General features: G+C 51.9%; 2 protein-coding genes and 1 long non-coding RNA gene across 8 annotated transcripts in view; 2 read left to right on the top strand and 1 right to left on the bottom strand.

The window, feature by feature from the left end:
- PTPN9 (protein tyrosine phosphatase non-receptor type 9) overlaps positions 1-6,735 on the top strand; it is a 10,676-nt gene extending 3,941 nt beyond the window's left edge. For all 3 annotated transcript variants that reach the window (XM_015638442.3, XM_015638443.3, XM_033516967.1), the window contains exons 2-13: positions 121-264; positions 702-791; positions 892-1,016; positions 1,606-1,711; positions 2,330-2,440; positions 2,669-2,997; positions 3,368-3,461; positions 3,563-3,632; positions 4,141-4,219; positions 4,478-4,628; positions 4,720-4,927; positions 5,181-6,735. In XM_015638442.3, coding sequence (XP_015493928.1) covers positions 121-264; positions 702-791; positions 892-1,016; positions 1,606-1,711; positions 2,330-2,440; positions 2,669-2,997; positions 3,368-3,461; positions 3,563-3,632; positions 4,141-4,219; positions 4,478-4,628; positions 4,720-4,927; positions 5,181-5,407 — 1,734 coding nt within the window. In that variant the 3' untranslated portion in view covers positions 5,408-6,735. The remainder of the gene's footprint in view (positions 1-120; positions 265-701; positions 792-891; positions 1,017-1,605; positions 1,712-2,329; positions 2,441-2,668; positions 2,998-3,367; positions 3,462-3,562; positions 3,633-4,140; positions 4,220-4,477; positions 4,629-4,719; positions 4,928-5,180) is intronic.
- On the bottom strand, positions 5,664-9,440 carry LOC107209175. Its single transcript, XR_001523438.2, has 2 exons — positions 9,380-9,440; positions 5,664-9,085 (listed from the first exon to the last, which is right to left on the bottom strand). It is a non-coding gene; the product is annotated as an uncharacterized LOC107209175 (long non-coding RNA).
- Positions 9,441-9,531: 91 nt separating this feature from the next.
- Positions 9,532-25,531, top strand: part of SIN3A (SIN3 transcription regulator family member A) — a 31,550-nt gene continuing 15,550 nt past the window's right edge. Inside the window, exons 1-8 of one of the 4 annotated variants that reach the window (XM_015638433.3) lie at positions 10,800-10,867; positions 11,510-11,679; positions 17,986-18,203; positions 19,589-19,765; positions 21,175-21,281; positions 21,770-22,052; positions 23,935-24,186; positions 24,862-25,014. In XM_015638433.3, the coding sequence (XP_015493919.1) occupies positions 18,015-18,203; positions 19,589-19,765; positions 21,175-21,281; positions 21,770-22,052; positions 23,935-24,186; positions 24,862-25,014 (1,161 nt within the window). In that variant the 5' untranslated portion in view covers positions 10,800-10,867; positions 11,510-11,679; positions 17,986-18,014. Of the gene's footprint in view, positions 9,559-10,767; positions 10,868-11,379; positions 11,680-17,985; positions 18,204-19,588; positions 19,766-21,174; positions 21,282-21,769; positions 22,053-23,934; positions 24,187-24,861; positions 25,015-25,531 lie in introns of those variants that run through there. The other 3 variants (XM_015638435.2, XM_015638434.3, XM_015638432.3) reach the window with 3 other exon arrangements.

Below are 25,531 nucleotides of genomic sequence, written 5' to 3'. Positions count from 1 at the left end.
CTCCTCCTTCTCCTCCTTCTCCTCCTTCTCCTCCTTCTCCTCCTTCTCCTCCTTCTCCTCCTTCTCCTCCTTCTCCTTCTCTCACCTTGTCTCACCACACGCCCCTGATCTCTTGCACAGGCAACCAAGCAGTTCCTGGAGGAGATCAACAAGTGGACAGGCCAGTACAATGTGTCCCCGCTCTCCTGGAATGTGGCTGTCAAGTTCCTCATGGCCCGCAAGTTCGACGTCCTGCGGGCCATCGAGCTCTTCCACTCCTACCGGGTAAGTGAGAGGGGCTGGAGCCTCCCCATCTGAGGGCTCCCTGCTCTGCAGGAGATTCCTGCTCCCTAGGACCACCGTCCCCCTCCTCCTTTTTCTTTTTCTCTCTCTCTTACAAGTTTTATCCAGCTGGGAAATCCTTTTTCAACCAAGGTGGGTTGCCATGGACATCTCACCAATCCCAATCCCCTCCCCTCCTCTGGGAGCAGCTCATGGGGTACTTTCCTGGCTGGTGTGTGCTGCCCACAGAGCATTTCCCTATATATTAAGGATATAGATCCACACATGCCTTTTCCAACCTGGTGCTGCAAAGCTGCTCCTTCTGTTACTGTGAGGTGTGCTGGAAAATGATCCCAAGGAGCAGAGATTCCCGTGGATGGCTGGGTGTCCTGTGGGGCAGAGGTGCCTGTGCCCCCTGTCACTCCTCTCCCTGCCTGCAGGAGACGCGGCTGAAGGAGGGAATTGTGAAGCTGAAGCCGCACGAGGAGCCGCTGCGCTCGGAGCTGCTCAGCGGGAAGTTCACCATTCTGGTAGGTGGGGTGTCCCCCACGGAGCTATCCCAGCTGGGTGGCTTGTCCCAGCTCTGCTCCACATGGGTGCTGCGGGAGCCTGACCCAGTTTCCTCGGCAGAGCGTGCGGGACCCCTCAGGAGCCTCCATCGCCCTGTTCACAGCCAAGCTGCACCACCCCAGCAAGAGTGTGCAGCACGTGGTGCTCCAGGCACTGTTCTACCTGCTGGACCGAGCTGTGGAGAGGTGAGCCTGCCTCTCCAGGGGTGCTCTGTGTCACACTGGAAGGTCCTGGGGAGCACATTCCCCACCCCAGGGAGATCACTGCTCCCTGTGGTTTGAATTCCCTGGTTTGAGCTCCAGCCAGTCCTCCTCATGGAGTTGTTCAGCAGGGGAACAAAATTCCCCAAGCCCTGAACCAGGCTCTTTGCAGCCTTGCCCTGTCCACGCCCTGGGTTCAGTTTAGCAAAGTCCCAGATTCCTGCAGGCTCTGGCTGGGGAGGAGGCAGCCCCACCATCAGCCAGACGTAATGTGAGCCCTGCCAAAAATATAAACCCAGGACATTCCCCCGCCGTTTATCCTGCTGGGCTCTTTCTGTTTTTGATCTTACCCATCACGGGTGATGCTGCTGAGGCAGGCTTAAGGCACGAGGCAGGCTTAAATCAGGGCTGGAAGAGGTGGTGGAGCAGCTGGGAAGTGCAGAAGTAAGGTTTGGGTTGGTGAGTCCTGGAAGCATGGGAAGGGATTTTTGTGTATCAGTGTGGGGCAGAGCTGGTGATGCAGGAGCCAGGTGGTTGCATGATGTCAGGTTGACATTGTTCATTTCCCCCTCAGCTTTGAGACACAAAGGAATGGGCTGGTGTTCATCTACGACATGGCAGGGTCACAGTACACCAACTTCGAGCTGGACCTCAGCAAGAAGATCCTCAATCTCCTCAAGGTGGTGCCTGGGGGTGTACTGGTGTCTGGGGACAGTGCATGGGCCACTCGCTCACCAAGAGCCCAAAATCCTGTGGTTTTGGCATCAATTTTCACCCCAGGCCACACTAAGCACGTCTCAGCTGAGGAGCACGGGCTCCAGCCCTGCAGGACCTCGGGAAGGCACTGGGAGGTTGCCAGGCTGGACCCGGCTGTGGCTGCGGTGTCATGCGGGTGGGAGGGATCAGCTGTCCCTGGGCTGGATTCCTCTCACAGCTGCTGGCAGCACTTTTGGGAAAACAGATGCAAATTATTTTTTAATCGTGCTGGCATTTGGTGCCTCCTCCCTTCTCCGGAAAAAAAAGCAATAAGAGTAAATACTGGCCGGGGTGTATTCTTTGCATAAGCCTGCTTCCCAGACTTCACCTCTCCCCTGCAGAGCCAAACCTTCTGCCTACCTAATTCCAAGGAGGTAATTTGTTTCCTTATCGACTCATAAAAACAAGCATGGCTCTGAGTGTGTGAGGCACACTTCAGATGTGGAACTGCCATTATATGGTCCCTTTGCTGGCTGTCACCTCTGCTGGGGTATGTCCCCTGGCACAGCAGAGTGGATCTAACCCCCATCTCACACCCACAGGGTGCCTTCCCAGCTCGGCTCAAGAAGGTTTTCATCGTGGGAGCACCCATGTGGTTCCGCGTGCCCTACTCCATCATCAGCCTGCTGCTGAAGGAGAAGCTGCGGGAGCGGGTGAGTGGGGACCCTCCTGGCACGGGACTTTCCTGGCACAGGACCCTCAGTGGGCAGGGCTGTGGCTGCTTTCCCTTTGTGACAGGGTGGTGGAAGCAGCTTGTGCCATTCAGTCCCATCTGCTGGAAGGTTGCTGAGCCCCAGACCTTTGGCATCCCTGTCACTATCCCCAGTGAATCTTCTCCAACCTTCTTGGAGTGACATCTGCCTTTCCTCTTCCTCTCACAGGTGCAGATGGTGAAGATGTCAGAGCTGAAAGAACACCTGCCCCGGGAATGCCTCCCTGAGTACCTCGGAGGGTCCCTCAAACTGGACCCTCTGAGCTGGAATTGCCGGTTCCTGCCCCAGCAGAACGGGCACCCTGATCCCCTGGATGAGCTCATCCTGGTGCCGCTGGCAGCCCCCAAAGATAACGGCTCTGTCCATGTCCCCGGGCCCAAGTCCATCACCCTTCAAGAGCTGCTGGATCACGTTAGCCACAAGCAGAAACGTGGCATCTACGAGGAGTACGAAGACATTCGGCGCAGGAGCCCGGCCGGCACCTTCGTCTGCTCTTTGTGAGTCCGTACGAGGGAGCCAGCTGCCCCTCTCACCCCAAAAAGCTGGGTGTCCCCCCATCCCACATTTCTGCTGTTGGGTGGGCGTCCATCTGCCTCTTTATGGGGTGGTGCTTTGGGTTAGCAACAGAGAACCCCGGCCCGGGGATGGTGTGAGCCCCCTTTGTGGGTCCTGCAGCCTCTGGGAATAGCGGGGAGCTGCAGAGGACAGCAGGGACCAGGACCTGCCTGGGACTCTGCTTCCCGAGGCTTTGGCCAGGTGATGGCAGCAGAGCCCAGGCTACAGGCCCCAGAGGCTTGCACAGAGGGAGGGATGCTGCCTTTGCCTTGCCTGGAATACATCCTTGCTTCCCTCTCCTCCGCCTTCCAGGGCACCCTACAACCAGGACAAGAACCGGTATGGGGACGTGCCCTGTCTGGACCAAACCCGGGTCAAGCTGGCAAAGCCTTACAGCCGCCCGGAGGTGAGCTGGCCCAGGAGGGAAACTCACAGTCCTGTGGGAAGCTGGCACAGCTGTCTTAGGATTCTGGAGGCTTTATCTCATCCATGCTTTTCTCCCTGCAGCTGACTGACTACATCAACGCGAGCTTCATGGATGGCTACAAGCAGAGGAATGCCTACATTGGCACTCAGGGTATGGCTGAGCCAACAAGGGATTGTCTTGCTCCTGATGCGTCTGTGGGTTCCACCTCTGTGCCCTCTGTCAGTCACTGGCCATGAGGGACATCCCAGGAGCAGGTCCCCCTGCTCTTCTCTCAGGGTGTATTTACTCATCCCTGGGTGTATTTATTCCCGTCTCAATTTCCAGCTGAGAAGTTGAGAACTTCAGTGGACTGAAGTTCTTCCTGGGAGAGAACAAGGGGATCAATCTTCATCCATGATAGCAGCCCTCTCCCTTTCCCTGCCTCTATCCCAGCTCTGGATTTGCCCCTTCTGCCCAAGGATGAGCAGAGAGGTGGGATCAGCGCTGAGCCAAGGGACTCGGTGCTCCAGGCTGTGTTCATGGATCCACACCTGGGGCAGCTGTGACAGGAAGGGGCTGTGGTTCCCTGTGGGGGTGATGGGGTGCTGGTAGATGCAGCTGGACAAGGGGTTGCCCAAAACCATGAGGTTTTGGGCTGATGTGTGGATTGTCCCTGCAGGGCCTCTGGAAAACACCTACGGTGACTTCTGGCGCATGGTGTGGGAGCAGAACGTCCTGGTGATTGTGATGACGACCCGGTGAGCGCTCATGGAGGGACATAGCCCTCTTTTTCTGTGCAAAATGAGCATTTTTGGTGTGGGATGAGCAGTGCTGGGCTCAGTGCCGTGATTCTGTAGCAGTGGTGCCAGCCAGAGCCCCATAGATGGGGGACATTGGGTCAAGGACAGACTGTTTGGTCCCTGTGGGATCCCCAAAAGACCAAGGCTGCGTGGCATGGGTGATGTCTCAGACAGAGCAAGGATGAGATTGCCATCTTGTCATTGTCCTGCTTCCAGGCTGGAGGAAGGAGGCAGGAGGAAGTGTGGCCAGTACTGGCCCCTGGAAAAGGATTTCCAGGTGTGCTTTGGGGCCCTGACCATCACCAACCTGGGTGTAGAGAACCTCAACCATTACAAGAAAACCATCCTGGAGATCCACAGCTCAGAGGTGCGTGGCCACAGCTGCCTGCTGGGGGAATGGCACGGGGGCACCAGGGGTTAGAGGAGGAAAGAGTGTCTAAACCCCCTGCTTCCCCCAGACCAGGGAGCGGCGGCTGGTGTCCCACTTCCAGTACCTGAGCTGGCCAGATTATGGCGTCCCCTCTTCTGCTGCCACTCTGATTGACTTTTTGGGGGCCGTGAAGCAGCAGCAGAGAGTGGCTGTCAGCGCCCTGGGACCTCGCTTCAAGGGTCACCCCGGAGGACCCCCGGTCGTGGTGCACTGCAGCGCTGGCATTGGCAGGACAGGTAATGGGTGTTGGGGATGGGGGGGTGACAAGTCAGCTCCTCTTGGGTATTTCCATCCCGGGGACCCACAGTGTGTTTAAAAGCTGCTTGACCTGAGACACGTCCTCAGGACTTCCCACAACCATCAGACCTGGAAGAGGTCCCCAAATGCCCATAGGACATCACTGGGGGGTGAGCACCACCACTCTGGTTCTCACAAGCGGCAGCAACAGTGCCATTTATTGTCTGATGCCATCCCCATTGCCGTCCCTAGGTACCTTCTGCGCGCTGGACATCTGCCTGTCACAGCTGCAGGATGTGGGCACTCTGAACATCTACCAGACGGTGCTGCGCATGCGGAGCCAGCGCGCCTTCAGCATCCAGACCCCCGAGCAGTACTACTTCTGCTACACCGCCATCCTCGAGCACGCCCAGCGCGAGGGCCTGCTGCTCGCCAACCACAGCCGGGCCACCCAGGAGAAGAGCTCGCCAGGGTACTGAGACCCTCCACCTCCCTGCAGACGCTGCTGCCCATCCTCAAGGGCTGCCCGAGCCGCCTCGGTGCCCGCCGGGACTCAGCAGAGCCGTGGGGGCGGCGGTGCCGGAGCACCTCAGCTGTCAGCACTGCTATGGAACTGTGCCTTATTCAACCCAAACGGTGGCTGGCATGGGAAGGGGCTTTCACTGCTCCCTGTCGTGTTTCGGTTGGGTTTGGTTGGCTGGGGAGGTGGTTTGTCTTCTCTTCAAGTTGTTGGGGTTTTTTGTTTTGTTTTTTTTTTTTTGGGGGGTTTTTGGGGGTTTTTTTGTTGTTGTTGGGACCACCTGAGATGTACCTAGAGAGGGGCTTTGCAAAGTCCTAGGAAATGTATTCCCAGTAGTGCAGCTGAGGAAGAGGCACATGCTTCGGTCTCACCTGACGCTCCATCTGTGTGTCTGTATGTATGTGTGTATATAATATACCCCCGCTGTGACCCCCCGGCTATTATATAGATACATATATACAACTTACCCTTTAGCAGCTCCCGGGGGTTCCCGCTGTCCTGCCACCTCACTGCTGTGATCTCTGGAGCGGTGAGTTTGGTCTTGGTCCTGGCTCTGTCTTGTCTTCCCCCTTCCCCTTATTTCCCCTCATGGGCAGCGCTGGGACCCGGTACCCACTCCTGTGCTGATCCCGCTGGAAGCACAAGGATACTTGATGGTGTCCCCCCTGTTCCTTTGTCTCATCTTCCCCATGGAGAGAGATAGCAGCTGTGCTCCTAGGAGGATCTGGAGGATTGGGTTGTCTGGAGGGTGCTGAGCTTGCAGGCATCCCCTGGCCCTTGGGCACCGCTGTGGGAGTCACTAGGTACGAGGTGACGGGGCCATGGGGACCGACCGGCTCTCCAGGTTGTCTGGCTTTCCCAAGCTGCCACTGGGAACCCGCAGGCCCAGCCCTGCATTGAGTCATAGGCTGGGAAAGCGCTGAGCAAGAATAAACCCCAAACCTGGAGAGACAACGAGCCTCTGCCCCGGCCCCAGCCCCCACCACTGCCTGGGCCTCCCCAGCTTTATACTGTAATAAGCTCTTTGAATGTGTATATTCTTATTTTTTTATAATCTTGGGGGTGGGAGGCACAGGGTTTGGGAGGTTTAGTTTTCTTTTTGGGTATTTTTTTGTGTTTGTTTATTTTTTTTTGTATTTAACATTAACTTGATTCAAGCCAGAGCCAGAAGTATTTGTAAATGTTCCTATTTTGCTCTCAGAGAAACCTTTTTGTTGTCGTTACTTTTTTGGGAGTTGTTTTGTTTTTATTTGTATTGATATATAAATATACCACCAGTGACCAGTCCTCTTTGCTGTCGTGGGGGCATTGGGCAGGAGAGAAGGAGGGAATTCAGGGCTTTGCACGGGCTGTGATCTCTAAAAACTAGCTGACCCCATCCCTTAGCTACACAGGGACTTTGAGGAGCACAGGGCTATGTTTAGGGCTTCTCCTGGCCTGGGTGAGGCTGAGACAGGGATAACCAGACTGCATGAAGCTTTCCTGGGCAGGCAGGGTAGTGTCAGAAGGGAGGGCAGCACAATGGGCTGGTGTAGCCAGGGGGGAGACAAGCCACCCTGCTCCAAGCTTCTGCCTCTTTTCCCAGGGCCTTGACAAGTTTCCTGTCTGGCCATGGCATCTGCCTCCTGCTGCCTTTTGCTGCAGGATTTGGGGGTGCAGGCATCACCTCTGTGCTTCTGGATCCCCTCTGAGCAGGCATGTAGGGCACAGAAATTAGGGGGAACTCCTGGGCTGTCAGGCAGCCCCAGTGCATTCAGGTGCAAGTGGTGCCAGTCCCAGAGCAGCAGCTGCAGCCTGAGGCTTAGGGATGAGGGAAGAGAAAAGGCAGCTTGTGAAAATGAAGCCCTAGAGCCAGTGAGAGCTTGTGCCCCAGAGCAGGGCAGCTGGCGGGTGTGAAGAGCAGCACCTGTGTTTGCTCAGCTGGAGCCTAAAAAAAGTAAAGGATGCCAGTGTCTTTCTAGGACTAGCACAAGGAGAAGCTTTCCCCTGTGCTCTGGGTATGGACTGGCTTGGCTGTGCCAAACCCAGGTCAGACACAAGCACTGGAAGGCTGGAACAGAACCAGAGGCAGCAGGGAGTCCGTCTGGAAGGGCTGCATGTCCCAGTGCATAGGAGTGCATGAGAGGTGAGTGCTGGGAGCATCTCTGGAGCTGTGTGCTTCCTGCTTGCAGAGTGGTTCTGCTTCAGCTGCGGTGTCCCATCCTTCCAGGGACCTTTTCCACCCAGCTGTCTCCTGGAGCAGCATCAGCCCAGGCAGTGTGATATGTTCCTCTGGCTCAGGCTGCCCCAGAGTTTCCCTCCAGGCACCCATTGCAGAGTGGCTTCTCTGAGAGACCTCTCATCCTCTGAAGAAAGGTTCTTGGGGCCCTCCCTCCTCACTGCCAAACTTTTTCACCCAGCTGGGCTTTCTTCTCAACACACGTGCAGGAAGGCAATGTTTGCAGTTTATTGTTAATCCTGTGCTGTCAGCAGCAGCTCTCTGTAGCTCAGCGGGGCTTTTGGCAAAGTGTTGGGTCCAGATCCGAAAGCTGCAGGTGATGCCAAGTGTCCCACGTGGCCCCACAAATGTGCCCAGCCCATGTCTCTCTCCCACAGGCTGTGAAATCCCAACCAAGCCCACTCTGTGCACATGGTAAAGGTGGTTGTGCCTTCTAGCTCAGTTCCACATGGTGTGGACACAGAGAACCAAAACTTTTCCAAGACTCATGGCCTGGGTGTCTGGTAGGAATAAAAAGAGAAGGATGGAGATCACCAACTCTGGCTTTGAATGGGAACAGCTCAGATATGCTGCACCCTTTGAGGAGGGATAAAGATCCCATCTGTGCTGGAGGCGGAGGAAAAGGTTGTAAACCTTTTCCATGGAAAAACAACCCAAACACTCTCCCTTACTATTTCCAGGGCTGCGTTTCTTCTCAAAGCCAGCGTTTTCGGTCCTCTTGCACAACACAATGTTTTCTTCCATCCATTCCTTCTGTGCCAGCAAGTCCTGCTCAGCAGCAGAAATAAGGATTTCTCTGGAAATGGTCACTTCACGCAGCCAGCCAAAAGTTACTGGAAAGAAAAACTGTATTGTTTGGAAAGCGGTGGGAAAAACGGGTAGTTGAGTGCAAGCAGCCTGATGCCTGCAGGATCTCCCCTTCCCTGGAGTGGCCCAGAGATGGGGATCAACCACCACGGGCAAGAGTAACAGCACTGGAAATTCCAAGAACAAAATCCAAAGTTCCGCTGGAGTTTGGAAACGGGGATTTAAAGGCATTGCAGAGCAATTGTAAAGCGGCGCTGCCATCGCTGTGCCCACCTGTCTCATCTGGCTGTCTTGGCTGCGTGCACGCTGCCTCGCTAATGACGATTACTTTAGTGCTTGTAATTTTGCTCCCTGGGAGTTTGGAAAGAGCCTAGCTCCAGAGCGCTTCATTTCCCAGCCCTTCTGCTTCCTCACCTCCGGTTTCCAAGGCTCAGGTTCGATCTCCAGTGGCACTGCAGCCCGTGCAAACTCAAACCCCTCTGTCGAGAGCCCTTCCAGGGCTTACACCGAGCTGCAGCTCCCGGCTCCCTCCTCGGCTGTGCCTGCTTGTCCCGGCACCACCTCACTGCCTGCTCCTGCAGCGCTCTCCCAGTCTGACAACGGGATGAACAGCTGGAAAGGAAAAAGAAACAAAAAACTACGAGATTTAGACCTTGTTTGAGTGAAGGCGCTTGAAATACACGTTTTAATAGGAGTGTGGAATGTGTGTTTGTATTTCAGCCTTTCCCGAGCACACTTTAGATGCCCAGATGAGCACTAACAGGCGGCCAAGGCCTGGCTCCTGCAGCCTCCGTCTGGGGAACCCAGCAACACACTCCACAACTTTCCAAACGGAGAGAAACACGATGATTGTAGGCACTAACCCCCACCCCCATCTCGTGTTTAAGGGAGGGGAACGCTGGCTACCTCCGCGGGGGAACCGGCTCCCTCCCGCCCTCCGCCGAGAGGCCTTTCCCTCACACCCCGCTTCCCCGCGCCCCCCCTCCCGCCGTGGGCGGTGCGGCCGTGACGATCAGCACCGCGGGGCCAATCCGCCCCGGGGGGAGTTCCCCCTCCATTCAGGGCTGCTCGCCTGCGCGTTGAGGGTATGTAACAGCTGCTTCCCCCACACACACTTTCCCAGTTTTGCCCCCCTTCACGGGAATCGCTTCCCAAGGGGGCGGGCGGGCGGGAACCTGAGGGGAAAGGAAGGGGGGGGGGGAGGAGGGGACAGAAGCGCGCGCGCGCTCCGGATCCCGCCGGCGGGAAGCGCGCGACGGGCGGCGGGCGCGGGCGGAGGGAGGAGGCGAGTGACTGAGTGTGTGTGTGCGTGGGGGGGGGGAGAAGGAGGGGGGGGGGGGGAATTGCCGCTGGGGCCACGCCCCCTGCCTGACACGCCATTGGCCGCAGCGGCTGAGGGCAACGCCCCCCCCGCGGCGCGCACCGCCCACGCCCCCCCCTCCTCGGTGCGTGCGTGCGTGAGTGTGAGTGTGTGCGAGTGTGCGGGGCGTGTGCGTGAGCGAGTGTGTGCGTGTGCCGTGTGCCCCCCACCCGCACGTGTAACCGACCCGCCCCACGTGGGGCGCCGCCATCCCGGAAGTGAAGGGGTCGGGGACAAAAGGCAGCGCCGCGCCGCCCCCGGGCCCGGGCCCCGCCGCCAAGTCCCCCCCACTCCCGCCGCCGAAGTGGTTGGCACCGGGGCCCGTGGCCGAGGTGGGGCGACGGGGGCAGCCGCTCGCACGGGCCGCAGCCGCGATGTAAACATTCCACAAAAGGGCTCCCCAGAGAGGGGGGCGTGGCCTCGCCGGTGGCGGGCGGGGCCAATTCGCCGCGTGGGTGGGCTTCTCGCCGTGACGGCGGCGCGGCCCCGCTCGCCAATTGGCCGGCGCTTTGGTCTCTCAGCCAATAGGGCGGCGGGGGAGGTGGGACGGGGGCGGGGCGCGCTGCTTATACGGACATTTTTCTTCGGCGGTCGCTCCCCCCCCTCCTCCCCTCCCTCCCTTCCTCTCCACATCCCCTTCCTGGGGGCCGCGGCCAATAGGGGAGGGCCTGGTGGGCGGGGCCAGCGCTGCCATTGGCCGAAAGGGTGACGGGCGCGCGTCTCGCCCAACGGGCGCTCGGGGCTCCCCCCCTGCGCGAGGAGGGGCGGGATTTCCCGGGGAACAGAGAAGCGGGCAGCGCTCCGCCGCGGCGGCCGACAGACGGTTACTCCATCTTACCTCCCCCGCCGAGCCCCCCGCCCCCGCCGGGGCATCGGCACCGCCCCCGCCCGCCCCCCCCTCCGGGAGGAGGGGCGCGGGGACCCCCTCCCTTCTCACTGCGCCGGGGACAGCCCGCCCCCGCCACCCGCCCGGGAGGTGCCCGCCACCCCCGGACCCTGAGGGAGACCCGGCCGCTGCCAGGGCCCGCTTCGAGGTAAGGAAGAGCGGGGCGGCGGGGACGGGAGGCCGCCGGGCCCGGGGCCGACCCCCTCCGGCGATCCGTAGGGGGCGGGGCCCAGCGCCGGTGCGGCGGCGGCGGCGGCGCGGGGTTGGGGGCGGGGGGGGGCCGGTCGGTGCCCGCGGCGCGGCTCCCCGGGGAGCCCCGGCCCGCGCGGACGGCCGCGCGTCCTCCCGCCCCGCCCCGCCCCGCCGGGGTGTCCCGGCCCCGGCATGGCGGGAGCGGCGGGCGGAGCGTGCGGCGGCCGCTGGGCGCGCTGCGAGCCGGGCGCCGCCTCCTTCCCCCCGCCCCTCCGCCCGCCCTCCGCCCGGTGCCGCTCCCGGGCTGCGGCGGGACCGCCCCCGGCAGCGCTCGCCCGCATTGCACGGCCTCGGTACCGGCCGCACCGCGCGCCGGAGCCGCCGCCGGGGCTCCCGCCCGCCCAGGGGGGCGTTCCGAGCGCCTGGCGGGGCGTCGCGGTGCTCTCCCGGTCCCGGTGTGCCCCCAACTTCCCCGCGGAGTTGCCATGAAAGCGCTCTGCCGGGCCGTCTCCCCCCGCCGGCGGCCCGTTGTGCCGCGCCACGGGCGCTCCGCGGCGGCTCCGGGATGGCCGAGTGTTCCCCCCTCCGCTTTTCGCAGTTTTCCAGCTCCATAGCGCAGCTCTGCAAAAGGACCTGTTGGAGCGACGCGTAGATACATGGAAACCCGAGAGCTCCTCGTGCACCCATTAATTTTCCAGCGATTTCAATAGCGAGCCGGATCCCTCTGCTCGTCCTCCCGTGCTGAGAACTTGGCAGACACTTGCATTGGTATTCCATCCCCTTTTTTTAATTCTTCAGGCTGCTATGCATCCCTAGAAACTAGGGGGTTTTTTTTCTTTTGATAGCAGGAGGCTGGTGGAGTTCAGGTAGCTTTAAAAGTATGACCGTGCTTTGTGTCTGCTTAACTAAATCATGTTTTTTTTCTGCCTTTTCCTGGCCTGGGTTCAGAATGAATTTTAACAGTCGTTTTTTGTGTGAATAGCACGTGTGTTCAGGTAGAAGTTACATCCCTGAAGAAATCCGTTTATTTGGACCACTGAAATGGGACAAAATATGTTGTGCCAGCTCTATTTTAAACTCAATTATCAGAGGCATCTCCAGCTGTGCATGGATTTTCAGTCTCCCATGCTGTCCAGAGGAATCTAAACCTGGTCTGTGTGTTAAAGTGTAGCTTAAGGCTGACATAACACCTCACGTTTCTCTTTAAACTTGCCGCTTTTAGTTGTGCTAAAAGGTGTAGGGTCAGTAAACAAGAGGAAAAAGCCCAACTTAATTCAGTACAGCTGTATCTGTGCTGACCATTTTCCACTCCTAACTTGTAATTATTTTTAAAAATGCAGTTTCAGAAAAGTAAACGTTACTATATGAGATTAACTATATCGTACAGTATTTTAAATTAAATAGCATTTTATTTTAATATACTAATTTTAAAGCATCTGTAAAACTTCATCACATAAAGTGCCTTGGGTGCCTGGTGTCAGCCTGTGCTGGATCTCCAAGGACACAAAAGCACTTTCTAGGGTTTTATTTTTTTCACCTGCTGAAGTGAAGTTTGCAGGTTTTCACATGGGTGTGCTCTTTGCAAAAGGAAATCTTGCTTTCTCCCCCCAAAATAATCTTATCCTCATCCTTCCCACCTTGTGCTTCTGGTGCAGACACATGGTCTCAGCATGAATTTGTTTGAGATGCTGCAACATATTCATTCATCCAGAAGCTAGCATTAATTTGCTCAAGTTTGGAGAAACTGTGGCTGATTCAGGCTGGTTTTGTGAGCAGTGTGGGGAAGGGGGATGCTCTGCACAGGCTCCTGGCACGTGTGGGTCTTGGGACTGGGAGCATCGTGTTGGAATTGGCAGGCGGATCATTTACGTTTCCAGGATTTATGAATCGTTTTCTGTCCAGATTGCTGTTCTGGACTTCTCCAGCGTTGGAAAGCTTTTATGGCTGTTGGAGCTGGAGCAGAACAGAGCCCCATAATAACTGTCACTTCAGCCTGGGGTGTGCTTTTAGGACCATGCTACTTTTTTCCAACCCCACTGGAGTCTTTTCTTTTTTTCATTTGTTTGAATAAAAGGTTTCTGATCATTCTCTCTGTGCATGGAGTAGGTGCAGTCAGGGAACTGGGCAAAACAACGCTCTAAGCTCTGTTTTGGATTGTGTCTGTGTGGTGGGGTTTGGCCACTTTTTGGCAAAGCAGGGATCAGTGCCTCACCAACTTTTTACCCATCTGGAGGAGTGGGGTTTTTTTGTGTCCCATCTGCCTCTTGGTGAGTGCTGGCACGGTGCAGAAAACTCTCACAACTGCTCCCAAAGCTTCAGGTCATGCTTTTCCAGCACCTTTTTCTAAGGATGCTTCTCATTTCATTTTGGAATGATGCTCTGGTCCTGGATGTGCCTTTCTGTAGCCTGGCCAAGGGGCTCTCCCCGTGCTACAGGTGGGGGCTCTGGGCTGCATGGCACCATAAAAGCAAAGCCTAGCAGTGATTGCTGAACAAGCTGGGTCATGTTCTGGAAGTCGTGGGGCTGTTAGCAGCGCTGCCAGAACCTGAGCCTGCTCCTTTCCAGCGGGCACTGCCGTATTCTCCTCTAATCCTATGTGGGATGTGTCCTGCAGGACAGCTGTGGCTGTTCCCAGCAGCAGAGTTGAGACTTACACTTGCTGCTCCCAACTTTGGAGTCCTCTCTTCCTTGAACAAAAACCTTTTCAAAAGCCCTCACTTGTATTAAACAAATCTTCTGCAGCTCTGCAATTTCTCTGCAGTTTTTCAGAGGGACCAAAATCCTGTCTAGTGGATCTTTTACAGCTTTTTGGTGAAGGTTTATCCATAGGTGTGTTGAGTTTCCAACAGGCATTGAGGCACCTTCCCAATTTGCTTTCTTCCTAGTCTCTATTTGGCTTTTTCTTTTTACTTTACTAGCTGATCTCTAACGCCAGAAGACCCTGCTTATCTGGAGGGAAAACCTACAATAGAAATAATGGAGATTTTTGGGATATTATGTGGTAAAATGCTGGGGAGCGGAGCTGCCACCAGAGAGGCAGTTTTGTGATGGAAGAGGAGAGCACCTGGGTTCTTGTGCCTCGTTTGCTCCCATGGAGCAGTGATTAGGCAGGAAGAGAGCCCTGCAATGCTCCACCAGTTGAATCCAGCCTTGTCCCCACTCCTCTGCTTTCCTCAGTACCACAGGGAACGGGATGTGCTCCACTTGCCTTTATCTGTCCCACCGGCTTGTGTGAGGGAGATGGATGGGGAAAGCCTCTGATGAAGTCAGTGAGGTAGAATTGCAGAATTCTAGAGTTATTACTGAGATGCAACATAGCTTTTCTTAATTTTTCCTTTGCTCTACCAGCTGAGGATCCTGTTTGTGTCTGCCTGATGCATCCTACCTGTGGCACAGGTGGGAGGATCCAGAGATGTGTTCCCATGCAGCATCCTTTTCCTACAAAGGAGAGCACTAAAAACCCCAGGAAAGAAGAACTCCAATAGTTTTCATCCTCCCCTAGATGGAATGATATGTGCTCCTTTTAAGGAGTTAAAAGGGAGTTTGGGTAGAAATGCTGCTGGGGAAAGAGAATTCAATTCCTGACTTGGTCTGCTCAGGTGGAGCTAAGATCTCCTACATGCATCCCATCTATGATTTTAACAGAGGAAACTACCTGAGTTTTGTGACTTATCTTCAGTCCCTGCTATATTTTGAGGGCTTTTCAACCCTCAAATTAAGGTTTCAGATGCTGCAGTTTGAATTGGGGCTTTCTAAATCTACACTTCAAAGTCCAGGAGGGGTGCTGCGTTTCTGAGATGACGACGTAAGCGTAGTATTGTTTGTAATGTGGAGGGAAAAAGCTTCATACAAGTCTTTGATGTTGCATGCTTATTCTCAAAATACCTTTCCCTTAGCTGGGCTTTGCCATCATTAAGGAAAAATCGGTTGTTACTGAGGGTGGAAGTGGGTGGAATTGCCCCTTTGAGCTGCACGCTTTGGCTAAATCAGTTCAAAATGACACGTCTGGTCTTGGGTTTCATCTCATTGTTCCTTCCTCAGCTTTTTGGTAGGCTGTAGGAGGATCAGATGGACAGATCTCTCCAGTTTTTGAACAGAGGAGATTGGTGGCAGATGCCAGGTTAGCAGGACTTCAGTGAGAAAACGAATGCACTTTGGGACCACACAGCATCACATCTGCAGGATTCAGACCAGTCACTGTTCTGGTGCTGGTTTGCTTTCCCCTCTCTGTAGAATTTGGGTGGTGCTGGATGCAGAGTTACCATCACTTGTCTCTGTCTAGGTACAGCAGAGCTTTGAGATTGTCTCTCTGCTAGCATTAATAAAGCCTGTCAATTAGCAATCTTCATTAAGGGCTGGTTTGCTGTGAGACACTCTTACTCAGTGGATTGCAGACCCTTGGTAGGAGTTAGTGTGGTGTTATCTGGGAAGACTGACCAGTGCTATTGACTGTTACTTATATATTGACTATATAAATATATATATATATACACCCCCATATATAATACAGAATTTCACAGCTGAGGCAAGTCGAGTGCTTGGATAAAAGCAGAGTCCAAGCTCAGCTGGTAAAAGTGAAGGAAGTTCAGAGGGAAGGTGAACGTACATGAGCGTTAATTTTTGCTTTATAGAAGTTTTAATATCAACCATGAGCAAACCAAATTTTTGGAAGATTGTACGCTTGGCCTGCAATAATTGGGAGCTTCAGAAACTGATGTTCATGCTGCTGGTGTGTGTGTGGTGATGGATCCTTGGTGCTGTCATGATTCACGTGGCCTAACAGGCCAAGAATTGTAGTAGCTTTGTGGGGAAAAGTCTTTTCAGAGAGCCTAAGTTGGCATTTTAATCCTCATAAGGGCACGTGAGTCTTGCAGCCACCTTCTGCCCTCAAACAGCCTCTGCTTTAGGAGCTGGTGAGTGTGGAGTGTTGCTTTGGGAAATGAGACCCAAGGGTGGGACCCTGAACAGCCCCCACACCACCTACAAAGGTGAGAGGAGAGCCAGCCTGGGAGGGCAAGAGCGAGTGACAGGAATGGCTGAGGGACCAGTGTTTAGAGCAGAAGGGTATCCAAGTTGGTGAGGAGGCTGTAAATAGCTGCCACCAAAGCTTTGCCCAGACTTTACTCATGCACTCAGCCATTGTCATGCAAAATCCTGGCCAGCTCTGTTCTGGGTGGATGGTGTGAGGCCAGATTTACTCAGTTTAGTCCCAGCCTTATTAGCATAAAGCTATGTTTTTGCAAAGCAAAATGCGGTCTGTGCCTGAGAGAAACATCTCCATGAGGGGAGCAGCTCCATGTTAACCTTCCTGACTCTTCATTTGGCAGTAGAGACCACTTGAAAAGACAACCAGTGCAGGCACCATTAGGAAAGTGTGCTCCCCCAGTGTGTTCCTCTGCTTGCTGGGGGTCAGGCTTACTTAGGATTTGTAACTTGAAATTAAGATGCAGTTGATGAGCTTTCCCCTTTACTTGGAGCAAGGAGTCCTCCTCTGCTTCCTGTCTGTGGCCTGCCCTGTGATTTGGGGACCTCTTTAAGAGTAACTTCAAAAATAAATGAAATAATTTTCCTTGATTGTCCTATCCTCTGCAAGTGAAAGATAAGAGAGTTTATATTGGATACTGGAAAGCAGTTTTTTCCTGTTGAGGGTGGCCCTTGCACAGGTTGCCCAGAGTAGCTGTGATCCCTGGAAGTGCCCAAGGCCAGGTTGGACAGGGCTTGGAGCACCCTGGGACAGTGGAAGGTGTCCCTGCCTGTGGCAGGGGGTAGAACTGGATGATCTTTAAGGTCTCTTCCAACACAAATCTGTCCAAATCTTTTCTATGCTTTATGTCACGGAGGGGAAAATCTGCACCTCTGTCCTGCTGATTCCCGTTTCCGTATTTGACATGAGATATTAGTTAATGATCTTTGGGTGATTTGATTAATTAGATTTAGACTGTGAAGAGCTGCCCTGACCTGGTAGATGAGGAGTGGCTCAGTTGGCTGTTGTACCATTATTCTGGGGGAACGTTGTTCCCTCTCATTTATCCATGTGCTTGCCTTAGCAATGAGTGTGTCTTAATTGCACTGAACTGAAAAGGCCTTGTTTTGGAGAGATCCTGAAGCAGAAGAGTGTGGTTTCACTGTTTTCTGTCCTTCAAGCCTCTTAACAGGCTGCCTGTGATTTTGATAAACAGCAGATATCATCTCAAGGATGGCAATAAGTGTCAATGGACAGAAAACAGCACTGGGAATTTGCTTGCAGTAAAGAGCACTGAGGTGACTCGTTCAGTCCAACAGAGGCAGGAATTTGTGGCTCCTTTAGGAATGGGACAGTGGCAGAATGACCTGTCAGATTTGAAGTGAAATCAAGTTGCAGAAAAGCAACTTGAGGTTGGGCAGGAACACGAAGAAAAGTATGGGGGAGTAAGGAGGGAGCTGCTGACCTGTGCTCCCTGGCAGGCAGGCAGGAATCCAACTTCTGAGTGGGGCCAGGGTGCTGGCAGGACCACAGGTGGGGTTTGTGGTATCCAAAATACTCCTATACAGACTTCTGTCTTCCTCCAAAGTTACACATGAAATGTGTTTGATACACATGTATTAAATGCAGAACGCTTCGGGGCTTTATAAGTGACTTCAAACTCTAATTCTGCATCCTACTTTTGTCCATGTTTTAAAGCATCTCTCACAGCTGTCCTCCTACCTGGACTGTCCAAGAGGGTTTTTTCCTGTTGTCAGTATAAATGGTGTGTAGGTAACACATCCTTCCTCGATCTTTGGTGTTCAGACGCTGCATTGATGAGCTTTGCATTGCTCAGGGTCTGTGTGTGCTTCAGATGCTCCAGTTAGCCTCATCCTTTAGGTGAGACTGAAGAAATCATTAACTTTTGTGTTACTACAACAATAAGGCTGTACTTTTCCTGGTGAGATCCAGTTGCATGTTTTATGCTGAAAGCTAAGTCTTTAATTCCACTTTCCCATCTCAAGATACCAGCACCCAAACAGACAGAAACTCACGGCGATCTCACCCGCGTGGCGCGGGACAGGAGCACCCAATTGATTCCCTGTCAAAGCAATCTTTATTTCCCCCAGGTTTTGTGGTTCATGAGCATGAGTTCAGCATGAAGCGGCGATTGGATGAGCAGGAGTCACCCGTGTACGCGTCGCAGCAGAGACGTATCACCAGCAGCACCGAGGCTTTCCCGCACCAGCACCGCGTGCTCGCCCCGGCCCCGCCGGTCTATGAGGCCGTTTCCGAGACCATGCAGTCGGCCACAGGCATCCAGTACTCTGTAACTCCCAGCTACCAGGTGTGTGTGCTCAGCCTGTAGCTCCCTGGCCAGCCCAGCACCGTGTTGTGTCTGTATTTGACACGAGGTTTTGTTTTGGTAAGCAGAGTTTCCTTTAAAAAACGGACAATGTGTATCTCATTGTCGGTGCTTGCTTTATTGGCTTCATTCGTGAACCAACATGGTGTGACTTGGCTTTCTTGAATGTGATTCTCTCAGACCGTGGTCTCTGAATCACAGAGTCAGGTTTGTGGAGGATTTTTCCTCCATTTTTCTGTTTTTCAGCAGGGAAAGGTTTGCTGTTGTGAAAGACATATGGTATCTTGGGTGATCTTAAGTTTAACAGACTAGATCAGCATTTAGATTGAAGACTTTCAGGAAAATTGAAATGTTTCGGAAAACATTACCCCAGAGTCATTAGGTGGCACTCTTCCCTCTCTTGCCTCCTTTACAAGGAGCTGGCAGCTGGGAACAGGGAAAAAAAAATCATCTTTTTAAGAGTACACTGGAGATAGCTGTCAGTAACTGAGCAGGGAAAGGCTATTTGTGGGATATTTGTCTTTGCCACATTTCTGGCATGTTTAATCTTCCACACTTGTGCTGCTGTTGAGCTGCTTTCCCTGTCTAGTGCCTGATTTTACACACAGCTTCATCCTTGCTTCTGCAGAAAGGTATTCACAGCGATAGTGGCAGCCACAGAGCTGAAGAGCTGCAGGCAGACCCTTGCAGGGGCTGGAAGAGGGTGTGTTGATATTGGCAGTCCTTCCTAAAGAGAACTTAGATGGACCAGCAGGCAAACCTTATTTTTTTCATGAGGATTAAATTAAGTATGTCCCATCTAAAAGAGGCTTGAATGGAAAACTGGACTTGTGAAAATGATTTTCCAAATCAAAACTTTCCTGGTTTACGGTATGAAGGAGTCCCAAAAGCGATGCTTTCTGTTCTTTCCCTGGTTTTCTAGGGGAAATACCAAGCTGGGTTTTCCCCTGAGCCTGCTGATGCCAGAGAGCCACAATTGGACTCCCAGTACCCAAAGTGAATTACCAAGAATGTAGCAGCCCATAAAGATTCATTCACTCAGAATATTACTTGTGATGTGTAGAGAAAGGGGAGAACCTTGACTCTAGCCAGATGAAAAATTCCATTTTAGCCTCCTTTTTCAGGTCTTTATGTCAGGGGACGTACTGGACAGCCCGTGAGCGTGGAGACAGCCAGTGTTTGGAATGTGTTTGCAGGGAGGACTTTGCTGTATTTGGAGGATAGGATGGAGAGTTGCCTGGAGTTTGTTGAGTAAAGTTGTTAGCAGCTGTGGTTAAAGCACAAACCAACTGCATTCTGCTTCCCTGATGTGTCTGGAAGTGCTCGGAGCCACCAGGCCATGCCTGACGTGCTGTTTGCCTTGGCAGGTGTCGGCCGTGCCGCAGAGCTCGGGCAGCCACGGGCCGGCCATCGCCGCCGTGCACAGCGGCCACCACCACCCCGCGCCCGTGCAGCCCCACGGCAGCCAGGTGGTGCAGAGCCACACACACCCCACGCCCCCAGCCGTGCCTGTGCAGGGCCAGCAGCAGTTCCAGAGGCTCAAGGTAATGTCAGCAGCTGCCTGATGTCAGCTATCCTATCCCAAAATTCTTTCTGCGACCAGATCCCTTTTTCTATCCTTCCCCCCCTTGCCAGGATTTGAGGCTTCTCGTGTTTGGGAGTCAGCTGAATGCAGAAATGGACTTCTCTTTCTGCTGAAGCCCTGTTGTCTCACATACCATAATAAAAAGAAATTGGACTCACCAGAAGATTTGTGGCAGGGAGGGAAAAGGAAAAATGTATTTCTTCAAGTGTTTGGATGAATGGGTTAAATTACCAAAACATTTGGTGCTTTTCTGAACACATGGTGTATGTGGGTGGTTGTGTGGGAGTAATTTGGGAGTAAGGAAGGCTCTATTCTCAGATTATGTGATGTAAAATCCTTAAACAAAGAGAAAAGTCCACCAAAAATAACCCCTTTAAGTTGCTACATTTGGAGAAGGCACATACATGCAAATTGATGCCTGTTTCAGCTTCTTCCAAATACGGTGTGAGTCTTTTCCAGTTTTGGTGGAAACCACTGCTCATTCCTTTTGCTGAATGTGGGAAACTTCATTTCTACAAACCTCTGAAAACTGGTTTCAAAAAGAGTATTTCTTCCTCACAGTGAAATCCATGGAAAATCCTGTGCTGGTGCAAGGTTGGGGCTATACATGAGTTTTTCTTCCGTTGCTGTTGTTTAATTTCAGAGAGAAGAGAGGTCCCACGTGTAGCTCTTGCAGCTGCTGAGTGCATGGCTGGGCTGCTGGAGGCACAGGGACCTCTAGAGCTCTCTCTTTAGGCCGTGGCTGTTCTTCCAGCACCTCTGAAAATTAGCTGTTGGTACATGAATCATGAACCTCTTGCTGTTTGAGGTGTAAAACAATTTGCCGCCCACAGTTGCCATTTTCAAAGCCCTTCTATGTTGAACTGAAATGTCTGGCTTTTTGAGAGAAGTGCAAGCGTGTACCTGGCAGACATCTACTACACTGAATATGTCATTTCCACTTTCTGCTTATTCTTAGACATCCATAATAATTTCCACATATGAATGCAGGAAAAATACTCAGTCTAGTTCTGTTTATCCTAGCAGTCACTTCAGTGATGGTAAATTTGGAGCGTGTTGGATTTTTGGGTTTTTTATTATTTTTTTTTATTCTGAGTAATTCTGCTTATCTGTGTTGCTTTTTTTTTTTTTTTCCTTTTTTGTCTCTTTTTGGTAGTTTTGTCTTGTGGGCCAGGAGTGGGGAGTGAGTACCTCTTATTCAAACAGTGCTGGTAGTACACTAACCAGGTTCATGAGCTTTTTGCTCCTTAATTCTCTGCCCAGGCTCAGGGCTAACAGCTGTGTTTTCAAATAATTAGTGTTTTACAGAACAATGGGAGGTGAAATCAAATCTTCTCTGCTAATATAACCTGTCTGGCCTGTCTCCAGGTGGAGGATGCATTGTCTTACCTTGACCAGGTGAAGCTGCAGTTTGGTAGTCAGCCACAGGTCTACAATGACTTCTTGGATATTATGAAGGAATTTAAATCTCAAAGGTAACAAGCTCCATTTTGCTTCTTCCTTCCAGGTTAGAAAGAGTGTGTGTGGACACAGGAGCACAGGGCAGGAGCTGAATTCTGTCCTTGGTATACACAATAGCACACCTGGACAATGATGTAAAAGTGTGTGCTATTTTCTGAGAGTGAAATGCATCCCTTCATTTTTACTAAATCTCTGCTTAGAGTGGGAGTTCACAAGTTCAGCCTTGACAGCTGATTCATCTGGCTGTCTGGTTGTCTGCCCATTAATAATGGTCAGACTTGGGACTGGATCTTGTGGATATAAAGCTCTGTCTGGGCTAATAAAATAATGCTAATGTCACTCTGGAGTTGAGCAGGGTGTTTATAGGACTCAGTTTTTTCATAGATTAGAGGTGATAAAGGAAAAAAAATAAATTTGAAGGGGAGATTGGTGTGTGGAGAACCTTGTCCCCACTGAAAGATGCCCAGAGGATGGTGACATTGTGATCTTATTCCTTCCTCAGCATCGACACTCCAGGGGTGATCAGCCGTGTGTCGCAGCTCTTCAAGGGCCACCCAGACTTGATCATGGGTTTCAACACCTTCCTGCCACCTGGCTACAAGATTGAAGTGCAGACCAATGACATGGTGAACGTGACAACCCCGGGGCAGGTTCACCAGATCCCCACCCACGGGCTGCAGCCCCAGCCCCAGCCCCAGCCACCGCATCCGTCACAGCCTTCGGCGCAGTCCACCCCAACACCAGCACAGCCGGCACCACAGCCCACACCTGCCAAAATCAGCAAGGTGAGAGGCTTTGGGTGACCTGCACTAAGAGCACGGGGATCCTGCTGCTTCCAGCTGAAGCTGGTGTGGAGTTAGAGAGTGAAAAATTAACTTCCACACTGCTTTTCTACAGTATTTGTGAACCTTCATGTGTTCCCTTTCTGCTGCTGGGTTAGTTTCTCATTTCCAAACTTGAAGATGCAGTCATAGTTAATTTGACAGCAATTCAAACAAGCTTTCCAAAACATTAAGGGTTTGGAAAAGCCTTGTTGCTGGCAGTGGGGAACTGAAAGACAGTCAGAGCATCTGGTAAATGGCACACACATTATTCAAGAAGTGATCCAGCAACCCTAGGGAAAAGGTTCCTAGTTAAAGCACTGGGCACACATTCTTTGCCTGCTTTTGTGTACATTGTCTTAGACCTAAAGTCCCAAGAAATTGCCCATAAAACAGAGGTTGTGATAAAGATGTTCTCTTTGGTGTAAAAGTGTGTGTGTCGTTTGAAATGCTTGAGGCAATTAAGCCTTTAGGAAACCTTCATTTGTTATTTGGTGGATTCTGCATTGTTTGAAATCCTGTTCACAGACTGAATTGTTTTTGTAGAGAGGTCTGGTTCAGCTGGAAGGGTTCAGGAGTTATTGGCAACATCTAAAGTGCAAGAGTTTAGCAAGGTGACCATGCCTGTAGGTATTGGTGTGTGTGCCCAAAACAGAGCCCTTTCAGTAACAAAGGAAATTTGACTTTGGTTTAGGTATAATCCAGATGCTACTGTCCAAAAGATGTTTTTTATGTGAAACAGAACAGGATAATAGTTGTTCAAGGAGGTTACTCCAGACAAAATACAGTGTATTTTAGCCTCAGAATGCAAAAATATTTCAGAGCCTTAGGGAGGGGAGCTCCAAAATTTCAAGGGTTAATCCCTAAACTGTTATATAACAATTGCCTGGAAAAGGTAAAGGAAAAGGTAATACACATTTTAAAAGCAGCAGGATTTAAAATGTGGTGGTTAGCTGATCTCTGGACAAACATTGTTGGGACATGCAACTTCCTGCTCAGAAATGGCAAACAAAAACATGCTGAAAGATTTGCTAAAAGATTTGCCAAACTGGACGCTGCAGATCATTCCAGAATGAACTTGCCTGTGTCAGATTTCAAGGATTTTTTTTCTGAAGAAGTACATGCTCTCAGTAAAGATGTAGCAGTCTCCTTAACACCATGGAATAAGTGGTTTTCTCCATATCAACCTGCAAAATGTTGAAGTACTTTTGCTGAAACTGTAAAATGAACCTGAGGCATAGGCTAGACAATAAGGTAGGATGTCCCTGCCAGGCAGGTAAAGCTGTACCCTGAGCAAGGCAGGACCTCGTAACAGGGTATTTATGGCCATCCTATGACAAGTTACTCACATTCTCAGTCCTGAAAACTCTGTGTGACACAAGTTTTGAAATGTAAAACATGAGGGGAATAAGTACTTCCATTTCCATTTAAAAGTGCCACATCAAAACTAAATTTTCACTGTTTGATGTCCATCAAGTGTATTCAAAATAATTACTCACTGCCTACTTTTTGCCTCAAGAAATTCCAGTTTTCCTTTGCCATTGCCTTAATACATCCCACAATTCTTCACTAGTGCCAAAGTAACTTGCAGTGTTGGAGCCAGCCATACCTGTGCATTTTGGCTCTGTTCAGGTTTTGAGGTAGTTTGTGTCTCTTGTCAGGTTTCAGTCCAAAGCAATTAGCAAGGAAAATCATCTTAATAACAACCAGGCGTTTTGTCTCCCTGATGCCATTTAGTCTCTGCTGGCCCACTAAATATTTATCTATCCCTAAGTGGATTAAAACTGCCTTTATCCCAGCCATGAGGGGATCTGCTGCTTCCTAACACAGCCTGTGTTGTCCTCAGCCATCGCAGTTGCAGGCACATACTCCTGCCAGCCAGCAAACCCCTCCGATTCCGCCGTACGCGTCGCCGCGCTCGCCGCCCGTCCAGCCTCACACACCGGTGACAATCTCTCTGGGCACCACACCATCCCTGCAGAACAATCAGCCTGTGGAGTTTAATCACGCCATCAATTATGTCAACAAGATCAAGAATCGCTTCCAGGGACAGCCAGACATCTACAAAGCCTTCCTGGAGATCCTCCATACGTATCAGGCGAGTGTTAGAAATGTGAATTGGTGTCTGTACGTGGTTATTTCTCTTGCTTTGATTTGGGGAGGGTGCCCAAAGCTTGTATTTGGGTCTTCTGCTGTGCTAGCAGTGGCTAGCAGATAATCATAGGCTGGTTTGGATTGGAAAGGCCTTAAAGATCATGTAGTTGACCCCTTGGCCATGGACAGGGGCACCTTCCACTAGGTCAGGTTGCTCCAAGCCCTGTCCAGGCTGGTCTTGAATTCTGCTTGAGCTAAGCAGAAGTCTGGCAAGTAAAAAGATTACATAGCAGTATGAAGTAATAGATTTCAATCCATCATCTTTGCTTGGAAAGTGTCTGAAATGCTTGTTTAAAAATTTGATTTGGTGTTTTTCTATGAGAGTGTATCAGGATGAGGCAGTGTGGCTGTAGCTCTATGTTAAATGCAAAGAAATCATTTCCTTGATCAGTGTCTTACTGTTCCAGGGCCCGTTGGGCATTTAGGATGTATTTATAGTTTATGTAAGTGTAGATATTTTGAACATATGAGAGTCATACTATTAATATAGTGTGATGCTTTACACAAGAAGCTGAGACCTTTGCTGTTTCATTATTTCTGTCACTGAAAGTTGGTTTATTTTTTTCCTTGAATAGTTGGTGCATCCTTTTTTTGACACTTCTTTTCTTTCCTCTGGCAGAAAGAGCAGCGTAATGCCAAGGAGGCAGGAGGGAACTACACACCAGCTCTGACAGAGCAGGAGGTCTATGCCCAGGTGGCTCGACTCTTCAAGAACCAGGAGGATCTGCTCTCGGAATTTGGGCAATTCCTGCCTGATGCCAACAGCTCTGTGGTGAGTACCTTTGGGGAGAGGATGAAATACCTAGTGCAAACTGTTCTGTATGAAGCCAGTGTTCAGAAAAATGTGCTTTTGCTGTTACTTTCTTGGAGTGTAGGAAGGAGATCAGGGGGTAGACTTTGTTTTCTGGCTACAACTTGTCTCTTAAATAGCTTTTATTTTAAATGCAGTTCCTTTGCCTAAAAGGGTTGTTCTAAGTTAGTGCTGTAACTGCAGTAAAACCCATTGATCATTTAGAGCTAGGAGAGGCAGCAGACTCCCCTGGACTGCTGCATCCAGCTTTGGGGTCCCCAGCACAGGAACAGCATTGATCTGTCAGACCAAGTCCAGATGAGATCACCAAGATGATCAGAGGGATGAAACACATCTCCTGTGAGGAAAGGCTTGAGAGAATTAGGATTGTTCTGCCTGGAGAAGAAGAAGGTTCAGGGTCTCCTGATTGTGGCCTTCCAGTACCTGAAGGGAGCCTCAAAGAAGATGGAGAGAGACTTTACAAGGGCATGGAGTGACA

This window comes from Parus major, chromosome 10, assembly GCF_001522545.3.
Source record: "Parus major isolate Abel chromosome 10, Parus_major1.1, whole genome shotgun sequence".
Classification (NCBI taxonomy): domain Eukaryota; kingdom Metazoa; phylum Chordata; class Aves; order Passeriformes; family Paridae; genus Parus; species Parus major.
The sequence above is the reverse complement of the archived record's forward strand: the minus strand, read 5'-3'. Positions and strand labels throughout refer to the sequence as shown.